This window comes from Crassostrea angulata, chromosome 6 (genome assembly GCF_025612915.1).
Source record: "Crassostrea angulata isolate pt1a10 chromosome 6, ASM2561291v2, whole genome shotgun sequence".
Taxonomy (NCBI): Eukaryota; Metazoa; Mollusca; class Bivalvia; order Ostreida; family Ostreidae; genus Magallana; species Magallana angulata.
In genome coordinates this window covers 54,506,179-54,519,252 of record NC_069116.1, presented here as the reverse complement: position 1 = coordinate 54,519,252, position 13,074 = coordinate 54,506,179, and the positions used below count along the sequence as shown (strand labels likewise).

The 13,074-nt window shown below is 33.4% G+C and overlaps 1 protein-coding gene across 1 annotated transcript; it reads left to right on the top strand.

Annotated features, from left to right (window-relative positions):
• Positions 1-6,549: 6,549 nt before the first annotated feature.
• LOC128190621 (protein hairy-like) lies at positions 6,550-9,204 on the top strand. The gene is made up of 4 exons (XM_052862738.1): positions 6,550-6,830; positions 6,993-7,088; positions 7,685-7,772; positions 7,892-9,204. The coding sequence occupies exons 1-4, from the start codon at positions 6,774-6,776 to the stop codon at positions 8,851-8,853; spliced, it is 1,203 nt and encodes a 400-aa protein (XP_052718698.1). The 5' UTR covers positions 6,550-6,773; the 3' UTR covers positions 8,854-9,204.
• Positions 9,205-13,074: the final 3,870 nt, after the last annotated feature.

Below are 13,074 nucleotides of genomic sequence, written 5' to 3'. Positions count from 1 at the left end.
CGCCGGCGCGCAGCGCCGGCGCGAAGCGAGCTCTACCGGCAAGGCGTGTGTGAATAGAAAATTTGGACTAGTTGCACATTCATTCAACGGATTTTTTTGGCGTCAGTAAATCGGACCAGTAATGCCTTGTTTTAATCGTCCCAGTAATTCCCTGTAAATATGGTTTCCCATTTCACACTCTCACGAGAACAAGATAAAAGACTATGTACATCATGCATTGTAAATAAAATAATTCCATTACATAAGACTAACAGAGTTGTCGTTCCTTCGAGTGACGTCACAATGGATTTCTTGCACATTGATCCCACAGAATTTTTCGGAGTCAGTAAATTTCGACCCACAATGCAATTTATCAATGTCGGACGATCTCACTAGACTTGATTCCTTCTCGCGAGAATCAAAGTAAAACTTTTGAGAAACAGATAAATTGTGTAATTTCATCAATATCATGCTTTTTAAGTAAACAAAACAGTATATTTCACTTAGTATTTTTTCCAGGGTTTTTCAAAGAGACAGATGACACTTGACGTCAACTTTGACGTCACAATAAGGGGAAATTACTCTAAGTAGTTATTGTAAATCTGCTGGAATATAAATACCAAAATCTTCTCAAAATCTTGCAAAGCTAAAGAATGGGGACATCTTTTTTTTTTTTAATAGGAAACAGTTGTAACTTGCTCTCATTTGGATGAATGCTCACATTTATTTTATTCACTATATATTTACAGTAATTAATTTCCAGGAACGTTTTTTAAAAGGGGGCGCGGCAGCATCATTCAAAAAATATTTACAAGTAAAATGAAATTCTAATCCGGGTGAGGAATGGTGAGTGCGTAGTATGCATTTAGCTCTTTAACTGCTCAATGGTATCTTTATTTTCACATTTATTACATCCTCCCGGGGGGGGGGGGGGGGGGGTCCAAAACCGATTTTCTTATATGATCAGCAATTATTTTTTTTAATACGTAAATTATATTTTTTTTAAAACGGGGGGGGGGGGGGGGGGGGCTCTATGATAAGTCAATTTTTTATATGTAAGTTTAAGAAAAATGTCTGCTGCAAGAAAAGAGGAAATAAACTGCAATAAACATTATGTTAAAATCGTTATTATTCAACAACATTGTAAAAACTGAGATAAATTCTATTTAAATAAATAAACAATCTTATAAATTATGAATTATGAAAATTTACAAGAAAAAATAGGCATGTTTATATTTTATTTTGCATTCAAATTCATTTACGTTACGTTGATACTTTTATTTTTATTGATTTAACATAATTCATTATTTGATCAAATGCTGCGCTCGCCCCAACGGTCGCACCGTAAAACATATTAGGATTTTAGTTGGTAAATACATTGTATCTTACCTGTAAGGTGAGGTATACTAAAATCAAAAGTGATTATATACTATATATGTAAAGGTCTATCAAGAGCATACGGTATACCGGGGATATTAAAGGAATTTTCTAAATACTGTAGATGATGCAATATTGCCACCATTGTACTTAAATAATTATCCGACACACTATTGACATTATTATATCTTTTATAAATAATTATATAAACAATAATACAATTTTGATGCTCGGTATTGAGACAAGATGATATCGGGAGTGGCTCAGCGCATTTGAAACGTAAAACAGAGAATGAAAACAACATATCACATTTCGTTAACATTTACTTTATGTAACAAATAAACAGTGTAGAAAAAAATATAAGAACCAATTTTAAAATCAAATTCATAACTCCCATTCAAACAACGACATGGAAAATTCTCTCATATAAATTAAATGAATACCATTTAGTGAAATAGTTACTTATAAATTCATGCCACTAGTATGAGTGATTTGCTTACTGACGTGTCTTCTTTTGCTATGATCATTTCCTTCATTCCATCATTAAACACCAAAAAAAGCATTCTGTTGTTTTAATTACATTTTTTTACAATGACAATTAATATTTAGCTGAACAAATAAAATTGAATAAAAATTTATTGATTTAATTTTTGACATGTTTTTATTTTGTATATTACAAATCGTAATAAATCATAGTCTAATGTTTCATATTTTTATGGAAAGAACTTTATAAAAGGGTTTTCATGTCAGCATCCATCTTCGCTAGCAAAGGGTTGACGATCAACTCCGCTCCTCTACCCGCTAGATCGTAAACCCTTGGCTAGCAAAGATGTTGTAGAGGAGCGGAGTAGATCATAAACCTTTGGCTAGCAAAGATGTTGTTGAGGAGCGGAGAGGACCGTAAACCCTTGGCTAGCAAAGATGTTGTAGAGAAGCGGAGTAGATCATAAACCCTTGGCTAGCAAAGATGTTGTAGAGGAGCGGAGTAGATCATAAACCCTTGGCTAGCAAAGATGTTGTAGAGGAGCGGAGTAAATCATAAACCCTTGGCTAGCAAAGATGTTGTAGAGGAGCGGAGTAGACTGTAAACCCTTGACTAGCAAAGATGTTGTTGAGGACCGAAGTAGATCATTAACCCTTGGCTAGCGAAGATGTTGAGGACCGGAGTAGACCGTAAACCCTTGGCTAGCGAAGAAACAAAACTATGCATGTAAGTTTCTTTTTAAACATTTTTTTATATCATTTTCATAATACTTGGCATAATAATGTTTACAAAGTTTTCATCATTTTTATATTAATTGCCATAATGTACAACACCATTTGTAGATGTTTTAAAGGAAGGGAAATAACCAAGTATTTGGTTTCTGATATCTTTAACATTTGTCGATCAAACATTTGGTTCTTTTTTTTTTCTTTTTAATTTTTTTGTATGTTTCTAACATACCTGAAAGACGAATATCAAGTATAAGCCATGTCGTACGAAAATGTAAACAGTGTCTTGCTTGTTATTGTATACAGAGATGGAAACAACCATACAGTCTTCACAGATTACATATATATACTGTATTTTTGGCCATGCTTAGTTGTTTGACACTAATTATTCTCTGAAGACAAATACTTTGATTTAAACCCCACAGACAACAAAATAAGCAATGTTTTAAACATTGAACATTTTTCAGATTAAGTTTTTTTACAAGAAAAATATTAAGATAAATTATAGATAGATAGATATTTTCAAAGTATATATCTTTTGATTGTTTCTGGACAGTCTATTTAAATTGTTTTACGTATACAGATATTATCCAATAATGTGTTTATAAAAAACAATATTAATTTTATCCTCTCTCATCTTCTGTTACTGTTTGAGTTTACTAAACATTACAGCAAGTTCTATAGTACATTATGATTGAAACAACCTTAAAATTATTTTCATATGATCGATATCATCCATATGTTAATATAAAACTAGATACATATGTAGATAACATATTATTTGTCAGAGATGCACATATTCTAATCAATTCAAACATGTCGTGTATAAAGCATTTTCCTAAAATAACTTAATATCTTTCGGACGGAAAGTAATTTTCCGTTAGATATGTAGAATTTTTTACAGGGATTAAATTACTTCCTATGGGAATTTAAATTCCGAATAGAATTGAATACTGATAGATCTCCTGTAGGTAATCCTGTAGGAAATCAAATTTCAGGGAAAAATTTATTTGTCAGAATTAAATTCCTAAAGAAAATCTATTTAGCATATAAAAATAAAAATGCCTACAGAATCCAAATATCATACAGAGTTTTTAGTGAGACTTTTAATAATCAAAAGAAATCGTTTTCTTATTGAATATTAATTTTCAATATCTCACCTGTCAGGTGAGACACGCTTAAAATAAAAGTGGTTCCATGTTCTACAGGCAATAACCATTCATTTGCATATACAGAAGTTAAGTAATCTTCGCCATAGTCGGGTGTCAAAATGCCATCTTTGCGTTGGCATACTACATGTATATGGCATTATTACAGTGTTTTGTATGGCAGTATAGTTTTATACAGTAGCTGCAATGATCTGTTACTTGGAAGTTTTGAATTGACTTGAATTTGGAATAAATACTTAAAAGTACTTCATAGATGCCCCTGAAAATAAACTGTATGAAAAACGTGCGACAATGCTAGAGTTTAATCTATTTGAAAACACAAGCTTTGTCGGGGAAGATTTGTTACGTCTGGGATGTCCATCAAATACGAGACAAATGAAGGGTTGAATGGCAACAAAACAATTGTCAAATAGAGAATAAACTTAAATGGCGAAGAAAAAGACAGGAAGGTAGTCCGACAAGATGAAAGTAAACATTGGAATTACTGACTAGGTTTTGTTTCAGCGCCTTTTAATTGTAACCATAGGGCCAGGAGTGCATCGCAATCTTTGAGTCTATCGTTTCATCCAGTACTCCAATTTTTCTAAAAGTAAACAAAAAGGTAGTGCCATTATTTTGATTTTATTTTTTCTGATTTAATTTTCACGAAATTTCATTTAATTTTTGATTTGGAAGAAATATTGTTAAAAGTACAAAGGGACTTTGACACGATTTTAGATCAAAATTTCATTTTCTATTTTTTATGTAAAAAATGATTAACTTGCACATTTTGAATGATTGACCAAAATTTGAATGTTAGAAGTCAAGTTATAAGAGAGATACAAGGGTAAGAATTCTTTGTTATGTAAACAAAGCTCGAGTCTTATATTTGTTTACAAATAATGTTAAGTATGAAATTACAACTTTTTTGCAAAATGACTCAAAGAAAAGAAGGTAAACTGATTCAATGAGATCATAAATAATATTATCAACAGAAAAAAGCTACATTTGAATGAAACTTACACCAATAAAACAAATATGTAAACATAAACAAGGCTCGAGCTTTGTTTACAAAACTAAGAATATTTCACTCTTTATCTTGCATTTAACTCAATATTTGACTTTCAAATTTTGACAAAGCATTAAAAATACCCATATCAACCATTCTAAAAATTGAAAATGGATTTTTTTTTAATTTTAAAGCTCAAATCGTGTCTAAGTCCCTTTAAACTAGCCATCCTGTAACCAATTTATAAATAATAAGCATATGAGCATGAACATTATAGTTAAATAGCCGTTTGCAAGATGGAAATAAATATGTTCGCTTTAAAAAAAACCAAGCACACTGTTTAAAGCACTTTTTATTTACACATAGGACTTAAGTTTTATTTTCATGGATTATTTAACTGAATAAAGACTTTTCCTTGCGTGTTCTGTCATTGAACTCTTCATAAACTCATCCCCTGCCCTTTAACACTAGCATCTCTAAATCTTTATTAAGTTTTCAACCCGAATGCGATTAACCGATCCCGTTGACACTCTTTCCAGAGGTAAATAATTGGATGATAGTAAATTATGTGTTAGAATATTTCATTTTTATGGTCTTTATTTTTCTATATTTCTAAAGCATGTTTTCAATAAACAGAAGATTTATGATCAAATCGCCTAGAGAAATCGTTTAATTTGAAAACTAATTCCAAATCCCAGCGTGTTAAGGTTTTTGTTACTTTAATCATGTTTTCTTACTAACCACAAACAAGTGAAGGTTTTCTAACTACATGTAAGTTAACGAGTGAGGTCATCTGCATTCAGGACGTGGTCCACAAACAAAATTGAAAGGAATGGTTAATCAGAAGTAAATAACATATTTTAAATTTAATCAAAAGTGTCAGAATTCAACACATTAAGTTGCGTTTTGAATATTATAACTTATAACTATAACATAAACATGTGCAATTGTCGTTTTGAAAAATGAAACCCATAATAAAAAATTGCATAGACAGAAGATTTAAGTCATATCAAACTCACTGAATGTCTCACTCATTGTCAGATATAGGAGTGAGTATTTTAATAGGAATATGGTTTTAGTACAGAGAATAGAAAAGTGCTCTCATTCCGGTATTTCATGTAGCGATATTTAATTGTTAACTCTACCATTATCGCATTTATCTCTGCCACTTTCCTTATAAAACGTTTTGGGGTTTTTTAAAGAAAAGGGCGAATTCATAGATACTAAAAACTATATGCGTGGATTATGCAATAATGTACTTCTAAATATATAAAAGCCCGATTTAAAAAATACAAGAAAAACCCCAGACACTTTTTTACCGTGATAAATTATCTGTATAGTAGCAATAAACAACATAACACGTATTTCAACCATTTCAATAGTCCATTATTTCAGAGTTTCAATTCAAGTATTCCGTTTCATGTTGAACCCCCTCTCCATCCCCCAACCCCCTAAAGTCACCGTTAAAGTGCATCTACAATAGTACTCTTGTATAAATGCAGATGATCCCTGGCCTGGCTCGCGACTGATATTTTCACCGTGCGCCGGTGGATACGACTCTAGGTTTGTTTGCTTTCAATCTGTAGTCAGCGAGGCGTACGCGGTTTTATGGTCCCAATATATCAAGTGGCGAGTAAGTGTATGTTTTGGCGTTTCTCACGCTCTCTTTTTGCCCCTTGGTTTATCATCTACTGATATCATACAGGTGAAAACGCAACTCAGGTAATTTTGTCTCCGGTAAAAGGGGCGGGGTTTTCCCACAGTCTCGTACCTTGTCGGTCGCGTGCCAAGCAGTTCACCTGACGGTTTGGTGACACTTCACCGAAAATGCCTTTACACACACGCCAAGAAATTCCGTCACACGAGCCAATCACTACTTTCTTTACTTACGTTGGGCCGGACTTTGTCATTGAATGACAACGGCGATGTTGATCTGTGTATACCGTAAGCTTTCCCACGAGTCCCATCTTGCTCTGATATACCAAAAGTGACACCGTCAGCGAAAGGACAGAAAGCCGACGTGAAGGACTGTAACAGTACCTGTACATATGGAGGGTTCAGAAAAAATCCCCGATGTGTCCTCCACAGCATCGGAAACCAGAAAAGTAAGTTTGAATTGAAAACTATACTCACACGTGCGCAAAAGTTCATATTATTTAATTTCAAGTTTAAAAATGTGTAAAATCTCACAAGAAGTAACCTTACTTTTAAGAAAAATTGATTAATGTCATTAAACTTGATGAATTTTTTATTTGTGATTTTTTTAGAACTCGAAACCTGTAATGGAAAAGAAAAGAAGAGCGAGAATAAATGCTAGTTTGGCGGAATTGAAATCCCTTTTATTGGATGTAATGAAATCTGAGGTAAAGGGGGAAAACCAATTACGTGTATTGATATTGTAAAATAATGACTTAAATTACATGGTACGATTCATACATAGAAAACAAAATTTAACACTTTTAATTCATTAATATGACTGTTGAAGTCTTTAATGTCTGAACGGAGAAATTTATTTTTTTTCTTTTATACTTTAATTGAGGTTAAATAAAATTCAAAACCTTACAAAATATATGAAGATTTCATTTCGTTCTCTTTAGGACATTTTAAAGTAAAAATAATTTCTATATCTTTAAACTTTTTCCCACGATCTTGGTGTTTACCTGAGTGTCATCTCGCGCAACAATCCGCTAGCTGTAATAGCTAAGGGCCCTTCTGTTTCACCCCACCTGATAAAGTGAAAAATCAATGCTTTTATTCGTAACAGGTCCGTGAAATTGAATCAAAATCAACCAACTAAGAGAGACCACAAATTTGATTTCAAACCTTATGTAATGAAACATATAGAATGAAATGCCCCACATCAATTTTTTTTAAACAAAATAACACAAGAAAATTTTGATTTGGATATTCTTTCAGTTTGGATATGTAATCGGTAATTTTTTGTTTTTTGTTTTAAAAGGGCACTCGCCAAAATAAAATGGAGAAAGCTGATATATTGGAAATGACGGTTCGTCATCTACGGCAATTACAACGACAACAGTTTTCTGGTAAGTTAAGAGTAACTATCAACGATGATAGTATTATCTAAAGAATTATTTCAATAATGAGGAATTTGTTATCAAGACACACCGACTCTAACATTAATTTTCTGTTTAATTTATTATAGCATTAAATGCCACGGATCCTGTTGTGATTAATAAATATCGACTTGGCTTTAACGAGTGTGCTAGTGAAGTTAGCAAATACCTATCCAATACAGACGGATTAAATGCAGAATTTCGAGCCCGACTTTTAAATCATCTGGCAAATGTAACCATGAATGTAGAACCGGAAGAAAACAAGGATTTATCACCAAAGTCTTCTACCATGAACAGAACTAATTACAATGCCCCTTACCCTATAAAAACAAACAACTTAAACGTCGTTCATTCCAACACCGGAAGTCCTTTAAAGGTGAAAGGGAATCCTGTTCAAATCTCAAATAGTATAGCAACAGATGGTTTACAAAATTTTGAGAAAAATAACAATGCACAGAAACTAGAAAATGTGGTCTGTACTGAACAAAATGTTACTTCAAAAGTAATCCATGGTGTTCACACTTTCCCAACACAGATGTCTTCTGGAGAAGTTGCATTCATTATTCCTGCAGCCAATATGTTGCAGTACGGAGCAATACCAAATTACGTCATCCCTGTAATACAGCCCCAGGGCGCCATTCAGATCGCCACCTCGTCCAGTAACATCATTCAAGCTCAGCAGACAATGCCGATCGCATACTCAGGGACTACATCTACGCCTCACAGCATCGTTTCTTCTGTGGTTCCAAATACAAGCTTCATAACATCCACAAACAACACTATGAACCTACCTGTCGGTTTAGTATCGTCTGAAAATGGAGCTTTTGTGGTACAACATCGCGAGCAATCTCCCCAATTCACGTCACTTCCTGTTACAACTAATCATACGCAAGTCACTCACGTGCAGGATATTGACTTGTCTTCAAACAATAATAACAAAGTGAATGAAGGGGAATCACCATTTAGATCCCGTGGAATAGTGCCTTCTATCAAACCTCGGAACCCACCACGAGAACTAGACAAATCAGACCCAATGTGGAGACCATGGTGAACTCACTAAAGAGCCAGCGTTTCCTTAGCGCTACATATTAAAATATTTTTAAGACACTGTGGAAATGTTTATCATTGAATAATTATGAAGTTGTCTTAAAAAATGGAAAATGTATATGTTTACTTTTTTTTTCAAATTTAACATCTTACAACTTTAAATGCTTTTATATTTAGTGCAATGTGTTCAATGAACTATTACTATGCAACACTGTGATATTTATATTAAAGTGCTTCGATATCATTTTACATTATAGCTTTATTGAGGAGAATGTATTTTTAAACTGATGAAATAAGTTTCATCATTCTATTTGTCTTCCAAGAAAACGCATTTAATAAAGAGCCAGATATAATACATTTTGTTAGGTATTTTTTTTACATCTTTAATGAGTTATTTTAAAATGTCACAAGTCAGGAAAGATGCCATATTTGAGAGTGACTTTTGTGGCATTTCACATTTTGTTGTTATGGTACATATAAATAAATTCACAACTTGCCATGCCAAGTCACAGCTCCCAGCCATAAAACAATAACCATTCAGTTACATACACGAAAAGAAAATTAAAACGATGTCGGAGTCGGGCTTTTTTGGTAAAGAATTTGAAGTTGATTCAAAGGAAAATGACTCCTGAAATGATATTACATGACATTAATCGTTGTAGAAAAAAAATTGTACAAGAAAAATCCATACCAAGTTTTCTCGCTATGAACATAATTCGTGCATCATGTTTAAACGCGATTTTATTCTTAACTATTTTGATGAGGGTTAAAGGTCGTTGTAACATAAACCTTCGACTTAAATAGTTTGCTTCCAAACGCATATCACTCCGAGATTTACAACAGTTGATTTACAATGGAACATGTCAGTTAAAGAGAACCAGTGCCAACAGTGACAAATTTAACGCCATTTCTGTTTTAAAATTTAAAAAGTCAACTGGTATCAGTAATCGTTATAAATATTTCATTTACACATTGAAGATTGATTCAAAAGAGGTTCTTTAGAGCCGGTGTGCCTTAAAATCAGATTAGAAGGTATTGAGCTTATTGAAACTTTAGGTTAATCATTACTGGCTAAAAAAACGTGAATCTTTTCATAATATTAATGATAGTGATACCAGCCAGAATGATAAATCTGATAAATTTACAGTTTTTATTTACTTTTTCTTTTTATTATCAAGTAGAAAGACATTCACAACGTGTTCAGTACCTAACAGATACAACCGAAGACATCGGTTAGAAGCAAGAAACCTTTGGTTTGAACAGCAAACGCAATAAAGTGTCTTATTCTCGTCGAACATTTTCAGTTGTGTTGTTATTTGTCCCTCTGTTGTCTCGAATTTTTCACTTTTTTTATGCGTAGCTGACAATATTCTATCTTTTCAAATAAGAGTCCATGATTATGTCTGGCTATTCAAATGTTTAGAACTTGTACATTGTGTGGTTTGTTCTATCATTTCTGTATTGATAACTGCTGTGCTTAGATGAGTAGCCGAGCACTTAGCTCAACAGACAAACAGGTTTTTACGGAGGATGAGGTCACCGTCTTTGTCTCTTATCGCGACATAGATGGTTGTACCCCACTGTTTTTGGATCTGCTCCAACACATGATGATATCTTTTCAACTGTGATTGCAATGTCTGATAACTTTCTCACGGAATTAAACTACAATTATATACATCGTTAACGCCAAGTGTTATCTGATCAGCATTTTATTCCATTATGTAGTTTTCTCTTCAGCTGATATGTAATAACATCCCAAGTTTGGGTGACGTACCGGATCAAGAACCGGATCCCCTTCATATAAAATGATCTTTGTGATGAACATATGTATGGTTCTTCTAATGTGTGAGCAGCACGTCTAAACCACGAGTCTGAGGCATGTAAAGAATTATAAAGACGAAAGAAAAACGTTATTGTTAAAAGACACAAAGAAGAGACAATCAACTACTCTAGATACAGTATTGCGTACAGTCCCGAATTAAACTTTCTTATTAGATGAATATTTGAAACAATTTGGTTGTAAGATATACTACTCAGTCGAAGCGCTATCTAACGCTGATTGATAACACTTAAGCGTGCAAGCTTTGATATGCAATAAAACAGGACTTTCACGTCAAAAATATGATTAGTTTGTCCAAAATATTCCCTTTTGTAAATAGAATCAATATAAATAGGCCTCTTTTCTCTTTGAAGTTCTGATAAACAAAGACATAGAGTGGTCAGTCTGGGGGCAAAGGTTGTCCTGAAGTGTCCCGAGCTATGGAGCGGAGTGACCCGACATAGCCCCCCAACACAGGGCTCTGGTCAGCTCGCTGTGGTCAACAGAAAGGACTTTGGGTTTTTTTTTTTATTTCTGCCAGGTGCTTTTTTTAAATATCAACCTGAGCCACAGTGATGAATAGAATAAAAGTGAACTATCCTAAATTCCGAGAAGTAGTTCACATGATGATGATCTGCAATTTTTTATATTTTGTAAAGTAATATGTGTATATATGCGTGGTTTCAAATTTACAGGTGTCAAATTAATCTGTCTTTATCTTCTTTGTTTCGTTGTTTTTAAAAATAGAGCTGATGCCATAACACATCTATGTGTAAAAATATACATACATTTTTTAAACAGGTGTGCAGGTAAAGACTTTTTGCTCTGTACCCCAGCATCGATAATTGTTGAAATGTGGTATTTGAAATAGAAAACACAAAACGGACAAACAAAGTTGTGGCGATTAAACAAATGGCAACATTTACATTTTTATGACAACTTTTACAGTTTATTGTTCTTAAGGTTGTCTACTTTTCATTTAAATGCGACAACTGGCTTTTTTTCTTCCCAATGATTAGTAGTTCTCCAAACATGGGGTCGACAGTTGGGGGCCTCTCCAGCCAAGATTAATGATTATTTGGAAAAATTTGATGTACATATATTATTCCTGGCAGACACTGGAGATCAGAGCGCTTGACACGACGACCTGTTCAAAAAACTCCAAAATAGTCGTTGTGTCGGGTATATAAAAGTGGAGGAGAAAGTGTCCTTTGTTCGGCAAAAGACACGTGAAGGTCGCAATTCGTCCCCGTGAAATAGAAGCCGCCCTAAGCACCATTTCCCAGCGTGGGAACGTATGTAGGTCCGTATCGGGATACAGATTCAAACAAAGATACCTGGCAATTCCGCCTTAAAAAGATATTATTACCTTATAATTCGGATGTTTTAAATTTCTTATACATAGCAATTTAATCGTTTCTATTGCAATTTTATCCTTTTACTTTGCAACAAGATATCCGAGCGACCAAGATAAATCCAGGCGAGAGGCTTATCTCTGCTCGTAACTGCTTGATGTGCGCATGCGAAGATTAACTTTAAGTAAGGGTATTTTTGTTTTTACACCTTTGATAATGATGTTTCTGGGATCAGGTTGCAAAAGAGGGCAAAAATGCAACATATATCTGGGAGTTATCTGTGGGACAGGTCTTTTGCAGTCGGGCAGCAGCGTTGACTTTGACAGGCATACCTACGGAGACCATTTGTGGAAGCATGCCTTGAAATGTTCGTGGTAATTCAAGCCAACGAAAGATATGGCTACGACTGTAATTAATTATGTTCTGAATATTTATTTTCGCTACTCTCGTGCGTATTCAACAGAAATTAATATTTTTTTAAGAGACGCATATGTGATTATATTATGTCTGAATATGGACGAAATAGAAAAGTATCGATGTTTTATTGGTTATTATTGAGCTTTGAACTTCTTTACCCGTATATTTATTGCATACAATGTAGATACGTGAAGACAAGAGCATATCGTATTAGATAATTTGTTTGCTACAATGTTTCCAAAACGCTGTTTATCATGTTTATCTGTAAGAGTGTTAATAATATAATATCATACGCTCTTCAATACTCCAATGGTTTTCTTTAAAAATGTATACTAGTATAGCTTTTGATATTCAACATGTTGTATGTGATGGTTTGGCAGTGTATACTTTGATGTGTTTGTAATAGTTGTCTCACTACTTTGTATTCTTTAATAGTTTTGTTATATGTGTTTAAGTAATTTGTATATTTTTTGCTTTAACCACCTTCCAAATGAAATAACTTTTTTTCTTTAATTAAAGCATTTATTTCGATGTAACCTTTTATCTATTCATTTCGCTGCATACTTTAGATTAATTAGCATTTTGATTTGTTTGAAATTTATGCATTTCAATATTTTTTACTCCTTTACTTTTT